The 19,839-nt window shown below is 44.3% G+C and overlaps 1 protein-coding gene across 1 annotated transcript in view; it reads left to right on the top strand.

The window, feature by feature from the left end:
* kif19 (kinesin family member 19) overlaps positions 1 to 19,839 on the top strand; it is a 243,767-nt gene that overhangs the window by 144,848 nt on the left and 79,080 nt on the right. Inside the window, exon 5 of the mRNA XM_070857681.1 lies at positions 1,204 to 1,340. Within this exon, the coding sequence (XP_070713782.1) occupies positions 1,204 to 1,340 (137 nt within the window). The remainder of the gene's footprint in view (positions 1 to 1,203; positions 1,341 to 19,839) is intronic.

Genomic DNA, 19,839 nt, shown 5'->3' with positions numbered 1-19,839 from the left:
CTGCATAAGTAGAATTTAGCGCAGGTGACCAAAAGCTCAGTCAAAGAGGTTTGTTTTAAGGAGCGTCTTGAAGGAGGAAAGAGAGGCGGAGAGGTTTAGGCAGGGAGTTCCAGAGCTTGGGGCGCAAGGCAACAGAAGGCACAGCTACCAATGGTTGAGCGATTATAATCAGGGATGCTCAAGAGGGCAGAATTAGAGCAGCGCAGACATCTTGGCAGTTTGTGATAGGGAGGGGTGAGGCTACGAACTAAAAATGCAGAATATGATTTACAAGTTGCAAACTTAACTCAAATGACTTTCATAAGTATTGTGCAGTATATAGACTTCATCATTGGCATTCGAAAGGGGGGGAAAGGAAGTTTTTCTGGTACATAATTGTTGAATTTTGATCAATAGAAAACATTAAATTCTTGCTCACTTTTCTGTTACAACAGATCTTTGGTTGATAACATAGAGCAATAATTTTCTGTCAAAATAACAGTGAGGCTAATGCGCTCGGTGTTATTGATGCGCAAATGGTATAGTAACTTCAGGTGAGGGGCAGATGCACGGTTAAACTCAAACACCCAAAAGTTGCTGTCCGAGCTGCGCTGCTCCACCGTTAGCTTCGCATGAATTTGTGCAGTTGATAGGAACTAAACTCGCCACAGAAAGTCAAGTCTTGCCCATTTCAGTCTAAGTATCCTAATGATCACGTGATACGTGTTAATTACTGCTGATCAATCTCTCTGACATTGAAAATTAACGATGAAGTCTCATTCTTTCAGGTTTTAGTTGTTGTTGGAGATTTTTAAAATTTAAGTATTTATTTTTTTACTTTGCCTTTCTGCACCTCTTCTTTCTCTCTCTCTTAATCCAATCTTTCTTTCCCTTTGATTTATTTCTCTTTCCGTACCTGATTTGACATTGAATTCACCCACTTTGAATTACACTTCCTTCTCCGTCCTGGCGCTGTTAATTTCAGACTCCTTCAATCTGATTGGTTAAGGAGAGACACAGTTGCTTTCCCTGTTCACTCAGATCCTAGATGCTCAACTCCCCTCGCTGCAACATTATTAGCTCGCACTTTCAGCAACTTATCACGCGTAAAATTTAAAAACCTAAACGTGCAAGGGCTACTGCACATGATGCCCCATTATAGCTTGGTTTATCCATTTTAAAAAACATATTTAACAGATTATCTTATTTATTTACATTGTCTAGGTGCTGGGAAAACATACACAATGTTGGGAACAGATTATGAACCTGGTATTTACGTCCGGACGCTCAACGACTTGTTCAAGTGTATTGAAGAAACAAGTGATGATATGGAGTACACTGTTTCCATGTCATACCTCGAGGTAGGTACTACGTTATTAACAGGCAGGAACAGCCTCTCCATTGCCGTTTGCAGAGCACAGAGGAAGCTTCGTAACTACAGAAACCATACCACCCTAAAGAAGTTGTATTTCAGATGTGATCTCTATTTATTTTACAGCAGGAATCAACATTGGTGACTGCATAATATTTGAGCCATTTTTCAACGTGATAGGGTGCAAATGTTAGTTTGTAGAAGATCTGGGTTTGCTTCTAATTCTATGAGCGCTAGTTTAAAGTGTTGGGAGAATGCTCAATCATCATCATCATAGGTTGTCCCTCAGAATCGAGGAGAACTTGCTTCCACTCTTAACATAAGTTCTTAGGTGGCTGAACAGTCCAATACAAGAACCACAGACTCTGTCACAGGTGGGGCAGATAGTCGTTGGGGGAAGGGGTGGGTGGGACTGGTTTGCCGCACGCTCTTTCCGCTGCCTGTGCTTGATTTCTGCACGCTCTCGGCAATGAGACTCGAGGTGCTCAGCGCCCTCCTGGATGCACTTCCTCCACTTAGGGCGGTCTCTGGCCAGGGACTCCCAGGTGTCAGTTGGGAATGTTGCACTTTATCAGGGCGGCTTTGATGGTGTCCTTGTAACATTTCCTCTGCCCATCTTTGACTCGTTTGCCGTGAAGGAGTTCCGAATAGATCGCTTGCTTTGGGAGTCTTGTGTCAGGGATGCGAACAATGTGGCCTGCCCAGCGGACGGAGCTGATGAAGTGTGGTCAGTGCTTCAATGCTGGGGATGTTAGCCTGGCCGAGGACGCTGATGTTGGTGCGTCTGTCCTCCCAGGGGATTTGTAGGATCTTGCAGAGACATCGTTGGTGGTATCTCTCCAGTGACCTGAGGTGTCTGCGGTACATAGTCCATGAGTCTCTGAGCCATACAGGAGGGCGGGTATCACTACAGCCATCAAACCATTATGGTGTCTGCCATCAGCTCAGCATTTCTCCAGAGGCTCAACTGAGATCAGAAAATAAATGTGTTGCAATTTGTAGATGTGACCCTGCATTCATGGTGCACTGCGTACAACCACCTGTAATGGCACCAGTTCTTTTTTGGTTAACGCATTGTAATTTAGTTACAAATGGCCCAGAAATTGTGGTCGGAGGCTTTCCGTGGGCGGATGCCTCCGACTTGAAAAATGTCTACGAATTTACCTGGTGGTCCCGGAGATATGGAGACTTGTGGTCCTGGGCCTCCACGCGAAGGCCCACGAATCCCAGGCATGTAAGCCCTTTGAACGCGTTCCTGGGATCACGTGGGCCGGCCCAACCAATCAAAGTAGGGGGTCTCCATTCATACTTATGGTGAGTTCCGTATATAAGGAACTCACTATAAGTATGAATGGGAATACCCCCAAAGCACAAAAGCACTTAAAATAAATTTGAAAAAACATCACATATTTAAAATTAATCAAAATAGAATTTAATTAATTAGTTAAAACAAAAATGTAATTTTGCTTTTATCAATCATAAGAATTTCAAGGGCATTCGCTGGGCAGGAGTTGGGCAAATATTCTCCACCTGCAGAGGCCCTTTACTTCTGGATGTGTGCGACAAAGTTCCGGGTTTAGGCGCCTGCGCTTCGCATACCTAAACCCGGAACTTGTGGGGCCCCTTTGGGCGCAAATTCAGGGCCATTATATGTATACATTGAGCACACTACATGCTCTGGCAACTAGGGAAGACTCATTGACAATCAGCAGGTTCAGACAGCGTTCTGCTTTGTTTGTATGTACATGTCAAGACTTGTAATTTCACTGGGCACTCGCAGAATATAGGACTATCACCTATCAATTGCTCCAAGGCCTCGCTCTTCCAAAGCAGCACTGTCATAGTTCCATTTGCACATCCTCAGATAATGAAGCAGCCTGCATGCAGCAAGACCCAGACAACATTCAGGCTTGGGCTGATAACTGGCAAATAACATTCGCGCCACACAAGTGCCAGGCAATGGCCATCTCCAACAAGAGAAAGTCTAGCCACCTCCCCATGACATTCGATGACATTACCATCACCGACTCCCCCAGCATCAACATCCTGGGGGTCACCATGGACCAGAAACATAACTGGACCAGCCACATAAATATTATGTTTATAAGAGCAGGTCAAAGACTGGGTATTCTGCAGCAAATAACTTGCCTCCAGACTCCCCAAAGCCTTCCTACCATCGACAGGGAACAAGTCAGGATTGTGATGGAACTCTCTCCACTTGTCTGGATGAGTGCAGCTCCAACAACACTCAAATAGCTCGATACCATCCAGGACAAAGCAGCCCACTTGATTGGCACCCCATCCACCACCTTAAACATTCACTCCCTCCACCACGGGTGCACCATGGCTGCAGTGTGTACCATCTACAAGATGCAGTGCAGCAACACGCCAAGGCTTCTTCGACAGCACCTCCCAAACCCATGACGTCTACCACCTAGAAGGATAGGGGCAGCAGGCTTATGGAAACACCACCACCTCCAAGCTCGCCTCCAAGTCGCACACTATCCTGACTTGGAAATATATCGCCATTACTTCATGGTTGCTGGGTTAAAATCCGGGAACTCCCTCCCTAACAGCACTGTGGGAGTACCTTCTCCTCACGGACTACAGCAGTTCAAGAAGTGGGCTCACCATCACCTTCTCGAGGGCAATTAGGGATTGGCAACAAATGCTGGCCTTGCCAGTGACAGCTACATCCTGTGAATGAATTAAAAAAAAATTACCTTCACTTACTGCACATGGTATCGCTATCGTAAATATTCAAAGTACCGAGAGCAAAAAGTATTGAGAAACACATTTTAAAGCTGTAAGGAAGCCAGCATGTCACGTATATGTATGTGCAGCATGCATACACAGCAGCTGATAACTGCAGAGTACTTTTTTTAAGAAAAGCTGCTGCGTTTCTGTGAATCAGGCTATTTATAGCTGCTGGCCATGTACTTATTCAATACCCATTTGCTACTATAAATGGGCTATTGATGCCAAAAAATTGAATGGAGTGCCATTGATTTGAGTTTAGGTTAAACTTGGTTTCAAGTGAATTTGAGGCTCATGAGAACGTGTGGCTGTCGAGATGGGGTAGCCTATGTTTAAGTTTAATTGAAAAGTAGGAGAAAGAAAAATCAGATGTATTTTAGAGGTTTATAATTTCACTTTTTCTGTAAACATTGACATAAGATCCTCTCGCACCCAACTGAACCTCCTTGCTATTGGTTTAGTCACAGGTTGCTAAACTGCAGCTTGTTGTCTTTGAGATTATTGCCATGGTGACGTGATCCATTGGATACAGCATAATAGCACTCCTAGCAGATTGTATAGGCGCACGTACTAATAGCAGTTGTAACAGGAAGCTAGGAAACACTAACAAAACTATTACTTAAATATAAGTGACAGGAGGATTTCAAACATAAGATGCATGATTCCTCGGGTGCTTTGATTGAACTTTTTACGAGTACAGGAAAAGCAATCAATACAGGGTAAACATTCTGTTTTCAATACTAAGTGGGTTCATTTCCTTGCGGAGGATTCCTGATTTTCCACTGTAACTTTGACAGAAAAGCCATGGAAATCCTGGAAAAACAGCATAAAAGGCATGGAAATCCTGGAAAAACAGCATAAAAGGCATGGTACTTTATCTCCTTCCCATCCAGGTTAGACGATTAAATGCAGGTAGTGTCCCCAGCGTTTAAACTGTCCACGTTTAAATCGGGCAATCGTTTAAATCGGTCAAATAGCACAAGCCATTTGCCGCCACCATTATAGTCAGTGCCAAAGTCATCAGTTACAGTGTGTTAAACTGTTGTGTGCAGAAATGGATGTTCAGTGAGAGACATGTAGGAGCGGGTCAGAATTAGCGAGCGCTGAGTTCCAGCAGCACCTCCATGTACCTGATTAGCACAGGAGAGTTCAGGTACAGTCAGCGACGGAGGAGATTAATGGGTTATAAACAGAACTCTTTGAAATACTCTTTAAAGAAAAAATGTTCTCGCCAGGATTATAAACAAACAAGATAGAATAATATAAACCGTCCAGCAGGCAAATCGCATTAGCACCAATGCGCCCGCTATAAGCATTAGTGCTGCTGAAAAGGGCAAATCTAACAGGGAAGGGTACCAAGCATATTGGGGGTAGAGTTTCTACTCGTTTGTGCTGGTTTTGTCACCGTAATTCGCCCAAAATTTGCATAACCAGCTCAAAAGATTGCGAAATTTTAAACGCAATTTAAGCTAGTTTAAAAAACATCCACTAGAAGTTGTTCCCGCCAACAAAACTGACTATGCCTCCGCCCCCCCCAGGGTGAATTAATCACGGTGCGTGCCGACCCCTTTATCGCCCCACGCCAACCCCTTTGCGCTCCTCGAGGGGAAATTGCCTCACGAGATGCGAGGTCAGTGTGGGGTGATGCCACCATCAGCTTCTCGGGGTGAGAGGCTGTGGTTAAAGGGGAAGTGGTAGCACGGCAGACGGCATACTTTTTCCGTCGGCCGACTTTACAGTCGGCCTGACAATGGCTGCCGCTGGTGTTGCCAGTCCGCCAACATGCAGACTGGCACCCCCTCATGGGTGCCGGGCCGCTGGCCCGGCTGACACCCTCCCTGGTGGCCCAGTGGGTGCCACTAAAAAGGCTGCAGAGTTCGCAGCGGCCCTCCCCTTCAAAAGAAGGGGAGGAACATTGTGACATGTCAGCATAACGTGACATGTCCACTGTCGCGCTGATGTCATCAGTGTGGCACTGATGTGCTGAGCGGAGTGATGAGCGTCGTACCTTGCGAACGCCCTGTTACCGCAACCAACAATTTTTTTATTCAAAGAGGCGAATTCCAGGCCAGTAGCGGCATTTTCCACGCCGGCGCTAAAATATCAGTTCATTCGAGTTGACCACCCCAAACTCAGCGCAGGGCAATGTCGGCTATTAAGGCTCTCTTGTCCAAATGAAGGTTGCATTTTAATGCAGTATATTGCAACTGGGTTTCTTACCTTCATTCTTTAAACACTGAAATAAACTGTTGTTGTTTCCAACGATGATAATTAAATATATTTTAAGACAGTTTGAGAACTGAATTCATTGTGCAGAGATAGCTTTAAAGGTGAATAGCTCTGGTCTGACATATACTGCCTGGCACTCTCCCATCTGGATTTGGGCCTAGCTTCTCAAGAAGAAAAAGTAGTGTTCCAAAACCTGCCCACCGCACCCTACTTTATAGAGAGCTTCATCCTTCCTGCCTAAGTTGGAACGGAATCCAAGTTCCAATGATGGAAAAATCATCCTTGACCCCACTTCTCCCCTGTGCCCTCCGTCAGAGACAGCGCTTCAGTCTGTGTCCCGGGAAATTACCCCAGGTTCCTGGGTGAATGCAAAGTGAGTGCAACGTGCTACCTGGGCCTGGGAAAGCTTCAGATTTGAAGGTTTTTTTAAAATCCTGCTGTCTTCCCCTCTGATTGAGATCTCCATGCAGCTAAACGATTACATACAGACGTGCTATACAACAGTTGCACCAATTGCTGCTGAGGAAAAATTAATCCCATTTTTATGCTTACGGTATAATTTAATCCATTTCCCCCCAAATTGTTCACAAATTAAGACTGCAAATTATTGACAATTTAAAACTTCTGAGCAAGAAATTATTATTCTGGTTCCTCAAAAAATAATGAGAGTAATTATTTACTTCACCAGAGACCAAAATGAACAACCATGCTAAATTACAATTCTATATAAATAATATAATGAAGCCTATTTAACTTTGTAATAGCTCTAATGGTATCTACCAGTTCAGACAAATGAATCCTCCTTTGCAATTGTCCTCATTGCTGCACAGACTGAACTTGTCCTCCTTTCTCTTGACATTGATGTGAACCCCAAGCCTCCTTTTGAGAAATCACAGCGCACAAGCATCTTTCAAAACCGTAAAAGATTTCATAGCGGACCTTCTTTGTGGAGCGAAATTGCGGTGCACTCTTGTTGCACTCAATCATTTATCGTTTTACCATGGCATTGCCTTGGCTTGAATACATGCTTGGTGGCGGAGGAGTTTCCTTGCTAATGACAGCAGCTGCACTTGATTGCTGCTTCCACTAGGATGCCTGGTATTGTATCTGGCAGCTTGACCAGAAGCTTTTTGAAGATTTTTTTTTAAAATCCTCTTTCCAAGATATTGCAAAGGAGATAGATACTTGAAAGATGGAAATTACCGTAAATACCACCATGATGTAATAATTATTAAAGAAAAATAGCTCTGTAATATCCTAGTAGCCTCTAAATTACAGTGTTGTCTTCCTAATCACGTCCTAAGTGATTATGGGTTCAGAGTTCAGGGATGCCTGTAGCGCAAATCCAGCTGCTGCAGTTGAGAGATGTTTCATTGGTTCTTGACCTGACTGTTTAAAATGGCCATTTTATCTCATTGTCTGCAACTGTGCTTCATAATTGATGATGGATTGCAATGACCAAGTTTTCGGAGATTCACGATGCTTACAACGTCATTTCGACTCTGTGAGGCCACATTGGAGACTTTAGGGTGGGAGAGTGGGTGTGAACCATAGAGACCTTGAGGAAAAATCACATTTCAAGACATAAAACAACTTATATTAATCGCTTCCCCCTCTTAAAATAGACACTCAATGATTCCCAAAATATATATTGGTGCTTTCAATAATCACATACACTTGTACAACAAATAAATACATCATCGCCAAGTACAGCCTTGTCGCAGTTATTAATACGATGTGGGAGTTTGTATTTCTCTGATATTCAGATGAGCTGAATTCCTGCTATATTCAAAGTTACACAGAAACTCTGTTGCAAACTTATCAAATGGCAAATAATTAAGAGTGAACTAAATTCAAATGGTAGATATTCTTTTTTTCTATTACTCACTTTTCTCTCATTTTTATTCTTGTAAATGTTTATCAACTGTTTCTCACTCCTCTGATTAGCCAACTCTGTACTCATTTATTTACACCATTTGCATCGTCATGAACATTTTTTGTCCAAAGAATTATGGACAGCTAGTTATAACTGATGACTCACATCGTTGTATAAATCGCAATCACCAGGATATCAAAACTTACTCAGATTTATGTTTTCTATATAAACAACCCCTTTTCTTATATCTGGCCATTACATTTTGGGTACGACTATTTTTAACAAATGTGCGTGTTGCAGGCTGCAATGTACAGATAATCTGCACCCAATTGCAGTTGTAAAAATTCTTTCCTTTGTGATAAGTCAGGTTTTAGTGATAACCATGACACATCCTGTCCCCACAGTGGACAGCAGCAGCTGCACAGAAAGTGAAGAAATCAGAGTCAAGTCACATTGTAGATAAGTTTAATTGAATGTTTGACTCAAGAGAATATTCTTGGTCAAATATTTGGATGTTATGCACACTACACCTGTACATAAGAACATAAGAACATGAGAAATAGAAGCAGGAGTAGGCCATACGGCCCCTCGAGCCAGCTCCACCATTTAATACGATCGTGGCTGATCCGATCAGGGACTCAGGTCCACTTCCCTGCCCACTCCCCATAACCCCTTATTCCCTTATCAGTTAAGAAACTGTCTATCTCTGTCTTAAATTTATTCAATGACCCAGCTTCCACAGCTCTCTGAGGCAGCAAATTCCACAGATTTACAACCCTCTGAGAGAACAAATTCCTCCACATTTCTGTTTTAAATGGGCGGCTCCTTATTCTAAGATCATGCCCTCTAGTTCTAGTCTCCCCTATCAGTGGAAACATCCTCTCTGCATCCACCTTGTTAAGCCCCCTTATAATCTTATACGTTTCGATAAGATCACCTCTCATTCTTCTGAATTCCAATGAGTAGAGGCCCAACCTACTCAACCTTTCCTCATAAGTCAGCCCCCTCATCTCCGGAATCAGTTCAGGTTAACATCATTAACGTTTTTTAAAGTCCGGCACAAAGGGATGAGAGTGCAGGGAACCCTGGTGATGTGTGTCGAGTGTGTTCCTCACTGTATCCAGGAGTGCAAATTCGTACTAAGTGTTATGATTGTGAGAGTCAATCTGGAGCACAGGATCTCTGTGCTCGAGTAGCTGTCGGGTAACACTGCACAGCATCAGAGAGGATGAGGGGTTTCTCGATTGCACTCTCCACAACACCAATAACAACTTGTATTTATATAGCGCCTTTAACATAGTGAAACGTCCTATGGCGCTTCGCAGGAGTATTATGAGACAAAAGATTTGACACCGAACCACATAAGGAGAAATTAGGGCAGGTGACCAAAAGCTTGGTCAGAGGTAGGTCTTTAGAAGCATCTTGAAGGAGGAAAGAGAGATTGAGAAAGAGAGAGTTTGAGGCGGGGAATTCCAGAGCTTAGGGCCTAGGCAACAGAAGGCATGGCTCCAGCATGTTATCACCCAAGAGGCATGTTATCACCCTGCTGGACAGTGTCAATCATCAGGATAATATGGAACGAGAGAAGTGGGTGACATCTGCAGTTTGGTCTCCCTCTCCCTCCCTTCTGAAAAGAGAGACAAAGCAGCCAAATGTCATGGTCTACATTCGAACCAATGGCATAGATAGTAGTTTGAGGTCTTACAGAGGACATTTAGAGAGTTAGGGACACTAGATAGAAAAGTATGACCCACAGGGTGGTAATCTCTCGACTGACATGCACCAGACTGATTACGGAGGGGAAAATTAGGAATGCAGTGCAGATGCAGGGAGGTAGGGCTCATATCCTTTGTGCATCGGAGCAAGTTTGGGAATGGGGAAAGCTATCCGAAGGGACAGAACTGCAGCAACACCAATATTGCAGAGAGGAGAAATAGAGCACGGGGGAGGAGGGATTTAAACTTATATAATGGGGTGTGGAGAAGTTCCAGGATTTGGCCTGCACTGGGGCAGCAGGATTGATAAAGGTCTTGGAGATGACACACAAGCCTTCGATAGAATAAGTTGTGAGAAAATATTAACAGAGAAGAAAGAGAAAGAAACAGGCTATGAGAAAGTGAGAGACAGATTAGGAAAAGGGGAGGTGCAACGAGACCTGGATGTCATGGTACATCAGTCATTGAAGGTTGGCATGCAGGTACAGCAGGCAGTTAAGAAAGCAAATGGCATGTTGGCCTTCATAGCGAGGGGATTTGAGTACAGGGGCAGGGAGGTGTTACTACAGTTGTACAGGGCCACACCTGGAGTATTGTGTACAGTTTTGGTCTCCAAACTTGAGGAAGGATATTCTTGCTATTGAGGGAGTGCAGCGAAGGTTCACCAGACTGATTCCCGGGATGATGGAACTGACAGATCAAGAAAGACTGGATCAACTGGGCTTGTATTCACTGGAGTTCAGAAGAATGAGAGGGGATCTAATAGAAATGTTTAAAATTCTGACGGGTTTAGACAGGTTAGATGCAGGAAGAATGTTCCCAATGTTGGGGGAAGTCCAGAACCAGGGGTCACAGTCTAAGAATAAGGGGTAAGCCATTTAGGACCGAGATGAGGAGAAACTTCTTCACCCAGAGAGTGGTGAACCTGTGGAATTCTCTACCACAGAAAGTTGTTGAGGCCAATTCACTAAATATATTCAAAAAGAAGTTAGATGAAGTCCTTACTACTAGGGGCATCAAGGGGTATGGCAAGAAAGCAGGAATGGGGTACTGAAGTTGCATGTTCAGCCATGAATTCATTGAATGGCGGAGTTGGCTCGAAGGGCCGAATGGCCGACTCCTGTACCTATTTTCTATGTTTCTATGTTTTCTATAAAAACATTGTTGTTGAAGGGGCAAGGGATATAAAAAATGAGAAAGCCAGGAAAAAGAGTAAGGGTCCGTTTTTCAAACAAATTGGAGTCAGGATTGCAAGGTATGTATGTGCATGCACAAAGTAGTCAAAATAAAATTGGGTAGATAGAATCATTAATAATTAAAGAAAAAAAAACTTGCATGTATATAGGACATTTCACGCCCACCAGATGTCTCAAAATGCTTTACAGCCAATGAAGGATTTTTTGAAGTATAGTCACTGTTGCAATGTCAGAAATGCAACAGGCAATTTGCGCCTAGCAAGATCCCACAAACAGCAATGCAATAATGACCAGATAATCTGTTTTAGTGATGTTGATTGTGGGACAAATATTGGCCAGGACACTGGGGATAACTCCCCTGCTCTTCTTCGAAATAGTGCCATAAGATCTTTTACATCCAGCTGAGAGGGCAGTCGGGACCTCAGTTTAACATCTCATCTGAAAGACAGCACCTCTGACAGTGTCACACTCCCTCAGCACTGCACTGGAGCATCAGCCTAGATTTTTGAGTCTCTGGAGTGGGACTTGAACCGACAACCTTCTGATTCAGAGGCGAGGGTGCTACCCACTGAGCCACAGCTGACACTATGAAGTAAGATGATACTGTTGCTATGATAGAGGTGTGGCATAAGCTTGGACAGAACTAGCAATTTAATATTCCCAGTTCTAACATTTTCAGGATTTGGCGAAGGAAAAGGTGGGTGGGGTGGCAGTGTTAGGATTCAATCACAATGCTAGAATTTAAGGATGTACTAGGGATTGCACCAATTAAAATCCATATAGTTTGTTTAAGAACTAGGAAGGGAAATGGTACAATTCTTGAAATACATTACAGGCCACTAAAGAGTGGCAATGATCCGCAGACAGTTCTGAGAGATATGCAAGAACAACAGGGCAATAATATTGGGTGATTTAAATAATCCCAAGGTGGGCTGGAATAAAACTAATGTCTGTGGGGCATGATTTTAGAATTCATCTAGGACCGTTTGCTAAATCAGTACATTTCTAGTCCCACAAGCAAAGAAGCATTTCTTGATATATTGCGGGAAATGAAGGGGAGCAAGTAACTGATGTGAGAGTCGGATAACAATAAATGTTGAGTAATTTTCCTAGGAATGTAAAAAAAGACAATTTTACTTAACAGGCAGGCCATGATTGAAGAGGTCAAAAGTGGACTTTAAAGATCTACTTATCGTAGAATGTATTCCTTGTCCCAGGGTCTCATTGTTCATTGTATTTATACAACCAATGACCAGAAAAGAACAACAGCTTTGAATGCAGTGTATTCCAGCACATTTCTGTCACCAGATTGCTATAAATTCCTGGCCCTGTGTCCTTGACTGCTACTGTTTAGTTATAGATGGATGAATAGGATAATTGTTGTCTAAATCCATGAACTGATCAGTAATATTACAAGTTTTTCTTACCGGTTTACAAAAAAAAAGGAAATCCAATACCCATATTTATTTCAACAGAATGGTACATCTTCATATCATCAAACTATTCTACAAAATAATGTTCTTTCTTCCTTGTATTTAATATCCTCACTTGTGCATACCCTGGAAAGCAGAGCCACAGGCACAGGATAAGATAATGTTAATTCGTGGCTGGTATTATGTTGTAGTACTGTGATATTATTCATGATCGCTCTACTGTGTATCTAATATTAGCTAAATACTATACTAGGTTAACGGAGAGTTGGGTTAATTTTCTTAGAAACAATATAGATGGTCAAGAAGTTGAGTGACATTCGTGATTGGCAAGAGGGCCAAATTGTTGAAACATATGGAGCTGTGTTTATTCTGAAGGTTGGCATACTGGCTGTTTGGGGGTGATTTTCACGTCCCTACAGCCCCATTTGTGCTTAGAAACATGGCAGAAGCTGGACCAAAATAGTGCATAGAATGAGGCACTAACTTACTGCTGAATTCCTGTTTGGCCCCATTTTCAGGAGGACCGCGATCCAGACGGTCAAAGTTCCCGCTGGAAACAAGTGGGAGCCAAATCAATGTATGCTGATCGGAGTCTGATGACCTAATCAATTAAAATTAATGGCAGTGTGGGCCGCACACTCTTTCCCCTGGGGATGGTCATGAATTCATAAAATGACCCCTTATTGCAACTATCCAAAAGTGTCATCCATAACAAAGTTTGGGACAATGAGAGGAATCATCGAACAACAATGATTAAAATGTGCAAGCTATCAATGTATATTCAGAATTAACTCGATCAGGCAACTGGAATGGGATTTTAAAATGTCAACAAACTTAATTAAGATTTTTAAAGCTGCCAAGTCGCTCGTTTTGTCAACACCATTTTCTCTGCCAGTTCCTGCTCCTATCCATGAAATGTGGGCAGTACAAGTTCAGAGGAAGTCATTGTCAACATGCATTAAAAAGATCTCCGGCTGTGGTCGGTTAATGCTGGATGGAAGCTTGAGACACATTGTTGTGGCAGTCGCTTGTGGGTTTTGAGCTTTAAAGGTTTCCAAAGTTAATGTACTTGCTGCCGGATTTTTTAAAAAAGAACTCCCGATCCTTTTAAAGTGCTTATTGTAGGCCCTTCACATCTGGCCACCCCGTCTGATTGGCCGGCCCCAGATCAGTGGGCTGCATGCTGGGGAGAGTGTTGCACGCTGGGAGTACAGCAACGACATTAGAATGGGGACTCTGACACAATGGATTGGGTCCCTGCTGACTCCTCTGCGTGTGCCCCGCCCACCATCTGACTCGCACTCCCAATGAAAATCATCCCTGTTGGCTTTTAAAACAAAACGAGCGACTTGGCAGCTTTAAAAATCTTAATTAAGTTTGTTGACATTTTAAAATCCCATTCCAGTTGCCTGATCGAGTTAATTCTGAATATACATTGATAGCTTGCACATTTTAATCATTGTTGTTCGATGATTCCTCTCATTGTCCAAAACTTTGTTATGGATGACACTTTTGGATAGTTGCAATAAGGGGTCATTTTATGAATACATGACCATCCCCAGGGGAAAGAGTGTGCGGCGCACACTGCCATTAATTTTAATTGATTTAAAGAAAGAAAGACTTGCATTTACATAATGCCTGTCATGGCCACCAGACGTGTCAAAGTACTTTACAGCCAATGAAGTACTTTTGGAGTGTAGTCACTGTTGTAATGTGGGAAACACGGCAGCCAATTTGCACACAGCAAGCTCCCACAAACAGCAATGTGATACTGAGCAGATAAACTGCTTTTTGTAATTTTGGTTGAGGGATAAATATTGACCAGGACACCAGGGATAACTTCTCTGCTCTTCTTTGACATAGTGCCATGGAATCTTTTACGTCCACCTGAGAGAGCAGACGGGACCTCGTTTAGCCGAAAGACGGCACCTCCGACAGTGCAGCACTCTCTCAGCACTACACTGGGGGTGTCAGCCTAGATGTTTGTGCTTAAGTCCTGGAGTGGAACTTGAACCCACAACCTTCTGACTCAGAGGCGAGTGCGCTACCCACTGAGCTACAGCTGACACTTAAAACTGTGAGGAGGAGCACGCCCCTAAATTCCCAGTGTGACTCTCGACAGCGGAGCTCTGTGCCAGGAGCGTGGGTTCAGAAAGTTACTCCCGTAACATCGAGTGGTGCAAATCGTTTATAACCCAGATCATAGTGTGTATCCTTAACTTTCAAATTGGCCCAGATTTCTTTCTCCCAATTTCAGATTTGCCTGGCTGCTCCAATCAAATGTGGCAGTGATTTCCGAAATTATTTGTGTGACCTTTGTAATTCCTGTCGTGCACTTAAACAGAATGTCGTCAAAGGCAGTTGTTTATCCCTCGAAGTGTTAAGGACCAGACAGGCTGGTTACTGGACCATAATAAGAATGTGTGTAGCAGCATAACCAGTCCCCATGCCCTCCAGCACCCATATTCTGGGGAAGGATGGAATTAGTGGGGTGAGGTATATTTGATGCATGATTCTTTTGCTGCATGCGATAAGAATTGGTCTCTCCATTCTGAAATAAGTATTTTGATGTAAATGCTCTCACCTACATTTTCATCATGGTATAAGCAGAAAAGGTGCAGTGCATAAATTAGTGAAGAAATCTGCTTTTGCTCCATTGTCTAAAAAATCTGTTCATTGCTTGTTAATGTTAGCAATGTGCCTGTTGAAGCTTATTGCTCTGAAACAGCTTTCCTCAACTTAGAAACAATTCAAAGAGGGTGATATTTTTCTTTAAACAGACTGACAACTTACTCCCAGTGGTGAAGCTCTCCAAGGTTTTACTGAACTGTCACTGTAGCCAATCACAGTTTAGTTAAACATAGAAACATAGGGCCCAAGTTTCGGCCTGAGTTGCTCCTGTTTTTTTTGGAGCAACTGGTTTAGAATGGAGTATCTTAGAAATTGCAATTCTCGGCATTTAGTTTGCTCCAGTTCTAGTCAGTTAGAACAGTTTCACTTTGGAACAGAATTTTTTTTCAAAAGGGGGCGTGTCTGACCACTTACGCTTGTTTTCAAAGTTTAGGCAGTGAAAGCTTACTCCAAACTAACTTAGAATGGAGTAAGTGAAGATTTTTGTCTGCTCGAAAAAACCTTGTCTACACTTTACAAATCAGGCGTAGGGAACGAGGGGTGGGGGGGGGGGGGGGGGGGAAGGGAAGTAATTAAATTCTACAATCATTCAACAGTCATACTTATACAAATAAAGATCCAACCTGAATAAAAATGTCTCAACAAAGCAAAGATTAAATATTCAATGTTCCTACCTGTGTGAAGCAGCAGCAGCCTTCGAGTTGCGGTGCTTCAGGCAGCCCTTCTATGTTGGAGACAGGGGCGGCGTCAGTGTCTCGACGGCAGCCCAAACAGCGGCAGCAAGCAGCCTTCGAGCTGCGGTGCTTCAGGCAGGCCTTCCTTCCATCAGTGGCTGGACGGCAGCCGAAGATACAGCAAGTAGCTTTCGAGCTGCGAAGGGGACTGAGGCCATTCGGCCACGGAATAGGGGCGCGTCAGTGGCTGGTCGGCAGCCGAAGATACAGCAAGCAGCCTTCGTGCTGCGAAGGGGACTAAGGCCATTCGGCCACGCGATACGGGCGGCGTCAGTGGCTGGACGGCAGCCGAAGATACAGCAATCAAGCAGCCTTCGAGCTGTGAGGGGGTCTGAGGCCATTTGACCACGGGATAGGGGCATCGTCAGTGACTGGACGGCAGCCAAAGACACAGCAATCAAGCAGCCTTCGAGCTGCAAGGGAGACTGAGGCCCTTAGGCCAAGGACAGGGAGAGGCAGCCACATAGAGACTTTTAAACTTAAATTTGCAGAATGGGTGTTGCATTGTCAACACCACGAATTATACAATGCATAGGAGAGAATTGATTAGAGCTCACCGCACCAGGAACGTCATAGCCCGTAGGTTGATGGGCAGGAGACCTTACCCACATCGACAATATTGAGCCAGGCGCTCGTACCTGGACATGAGCAAGGGTGATTGTGTCAAAAGGCTGCATTTCCGTGGAGAAGTTGTCGCTGAGATCTGTGATGTGCTGAGAGCAGATTTGCAGCCCAGAAGCAGAACGCCAACTGCCCTGTCTGTTGCAGTGAAGGTAATAGCTGCACTTTCTTTCTATGCCTCGGGATCGTTTCAGGCGACAACTGAAGATGTGTGTGCCATCTCTCAACGTGCAATACATGGCTGCATTTACCAGGTCACGGCTGCACTGTATGCACGAAGGAATGACTTCATCAATTTCCCAATGATCGCACAAGCAATCCATGAGAGGGCTGTGGGCTTCTTCAGGATTGCCAGCTTCCCAAAGGTACAGGGCTGCATTGATTGTACCCACATAGCCTTGCGAGCACCTGTGGAGGATTCTGAGCAGTACCGAAATAGGAAAGGTTTCCACTCTATCAATGTGCAGCTCGTGTGTGACGACAAACAGCGCATCATGTCAGTCGATGCGAGATACCCTGGCAGCACCCACGATGCATTCACCCTACGTGACAGCGTTCTATCTGACATGTTTGAGCAGCAGCCAGAAGGGCAGAGCTGGCTACTGGGAGACAAAGGGTACGGCCTGACCACCTGGCTCATGACGCCCCTACGCGTGACACGGACAGAAGCTGACCATCAATACAACATGGCGCACATTGCGACGCGCAGCATCATTGAGAGGACCATTGGCACATTGAAACAGCGATTCCGATGCCTGGACCATTCTGGAAGACACTTGCTATACTCTCCTCAGATTGTCGGTCACTTCACTGTTGTGTGCTGCATGCTCCATAACTTAGCCATCATGAGGAAGTAGGAGCTGGTAGTGGAACGAGAAGACCTACGTGAGTGTCCAGTGCATGATGATAATATTACGGAACAGCAGGATGTGGAAGATAACGACGATCTGGAAAGCATGCAAGTGCCTGATGCCGGAGCACGAGGTCGGAGGAGGGCTGTCCATCGTGCCCCTTTAACGATTGCTCGAGCCTTGCGCCAGCAGCTCATCCGTGAACGCTTCAACTACTGATGCCTGAGGGCTCTGCGACCACTTTTGCATATGGACATGTTTATTCTTTGCAGTTGTTCCTACGTTGTGTTGTGTTAATGGAACATGAAACAGTTTTAATGAAAAAATATTTTATTGAAAAGTTAACGTCACTGTAATAAAATATTTGTTGTATCAAACTATACTTTTTAATATGACTCTTGAAGATCATTTAAAGAATTTAAGATCACTTATAAACTTGTAAAGTTACAAAAGTTACAAAACAATCTCAATGTGAAAAATCTTACACTCTTAAGATCACTTAAACTTCAGGATCACTTTTTAGGTGCAAAATTAAATAAGATACAAAACATGAGAGCATTTACACTATAAGATCACTTAAAAACCCTAAGATCACTTATAAGTTGTAAAGTTACAAAACAATTTCAATTTGAAAAACGCTACTACAGCTACATCAAGAACAAGAACAAAAGCAGCAAAGAAAGGCTGCAACCATCTCTCATCCATATCTCAGTGAATGTTCACTTCTTCATGGGAGTGTCATTTGATTGGCTGGGCTGTGTGCCCTTATTATTGCAGCAGCTACCTCAACCAGGCCCTCCCTGACGGCCTGTGCCGACACTTGCATGCCCTCCCTGACGGCCTGTGCCGTCTATTGCACTCCCTCGGACATTCCCTCCCTAAGTTCCCGTGTCATTACTGCTATTTCTCCCGTCAGGACCGTCAACTCTTCACCCACTGCATTGACGCCACCGATGAGTGATCGGGTAAGCTCATTGGTCTCCATGCCCAATGCCACAACCTGAGCCGCATCTGTTGCACGCTGCATCTCAGGAGAGCGTGTCTCCAATCTCCTTCTCCTCTGCCTGGGTCTGCCTCGTGGCACCACTGCACTGGGAGGCGCGGGCACGGACGGTGGGACGTTCGGTGTTCCAAACGGCACCACTACACAGGGAGGCGCGGGCTGGGACTGTGGGACGCTCTGTGTTGCAGACGACAGTACTAGAGAGACCGGCGTGGGCTGGGATGTTGGACGAATGGGTGTAAACTGCTCCATGATATCACCAGCAGCACTGGGACCTGCAACGTCGGAATCAAAACCATAGAAGGTGCAACCAGAACCTATGCGAGAGGGAGGCGCAGGCTGGGACGGTAGTGCACTGACTGTAGAATGCTGTATTATACCAGCAGCACCACTGAGACCAGCAACATCGGAATCAAAACCATGGAAGGTGGAACCAAAACCTATGCTAGGGGTTGAAGCTCTGATGCCCCTTGATGGGGGCTCATAAACATTAATTTGGAAGCTCTCCCCTGCAGACATTTCAGTCATCGCTGCCATCATCCAGTCTGGTTCGTCTGCAGCTGGTTGTACTGGTTCTTGTTCTGTATCCTCAGGATCCTCAGGGTTGGCAGCAGCAGCATCGTCATCATCATCATCATCATCATGTTCTGCAAAATACATCAGAACAGTCAAATGCTTAACAGCAAGGGAGGGGGCCGGGTGGGTGGCATGAGTACTCTCACACATAGCAGGCCAGGCAGCAGGTTGATTTAAAGGGCCACGATGCATTTTCAGGACTTACCCTCTTCCTCGCGTGCGGGCCCAGCTTGTGCTGTACCGATTGCTTTTCTCCATGTACGACTCATCATAGCAGCTACCCTTTGTTCCAAGGGTGTCAGTGGATGCAGATTGGGCATGTCTCCTCCTGTCCGACTTGCTTCCCTTTTGTTGTGGGCCAATTTCTTCTGCAAGGAGTAAAATATAACTTTTTACAGAGTGTGTCTTTCTGCAAGGTGGGACATACAGATAGCCAGGTTACAATTCCGATTAAATTAAAAATGGGAAATATTACTTACACTAACTACTTGACCAAGGTCGTGCCATTTCTTTTTACACTGACTTCCAGATCTCCTGGTATGCACCACTGCGCAGTAATCTTCTGCAACTTGGTTCCAGCGTTTCTTCATTTCTTTTGGTGGCACTTTTATGCGACCTCTGTTGCTGGTATCTAGCTCCTGCCTTCTCTGCTCAATTACCTTGACTCATATCTCCACTTCCTCATGTAAGAAATTCTTTGTTCTTGGTGGGCGTTGATCCATTGCAAAGTTGAATTGACACTCTTATTTCTCCAAACACACAGTCCTTAATTTGCATGCACCAATGCAGCACCTGTTCTGCAAGTTTAGCAGTGAAAAGCTGCAGTCACTGATTTCAGCAGGTGATTTATTCAACAGTGCTGCTAA

Source organism: Pristiophorus japonicus, chromosome 16 (genome assembly GCF_044704955.1).
Source record: "Pristiophorus japonicus isolate sPriJap1 chromosome 16, sPriJap1.hap1, whole genome shotgun sequence".
Taxonomy (NCBI): Eukaryota; Metazoa; Chordata; class Chondrichthyes; family Pristiophoridae; genus Pristiophorus; species Pristiophorus japonicus.
Note: the sequence above shows the minus strand (reverse complement) of the source record. Positions and strands in the feature narration are given on the sequence as shown.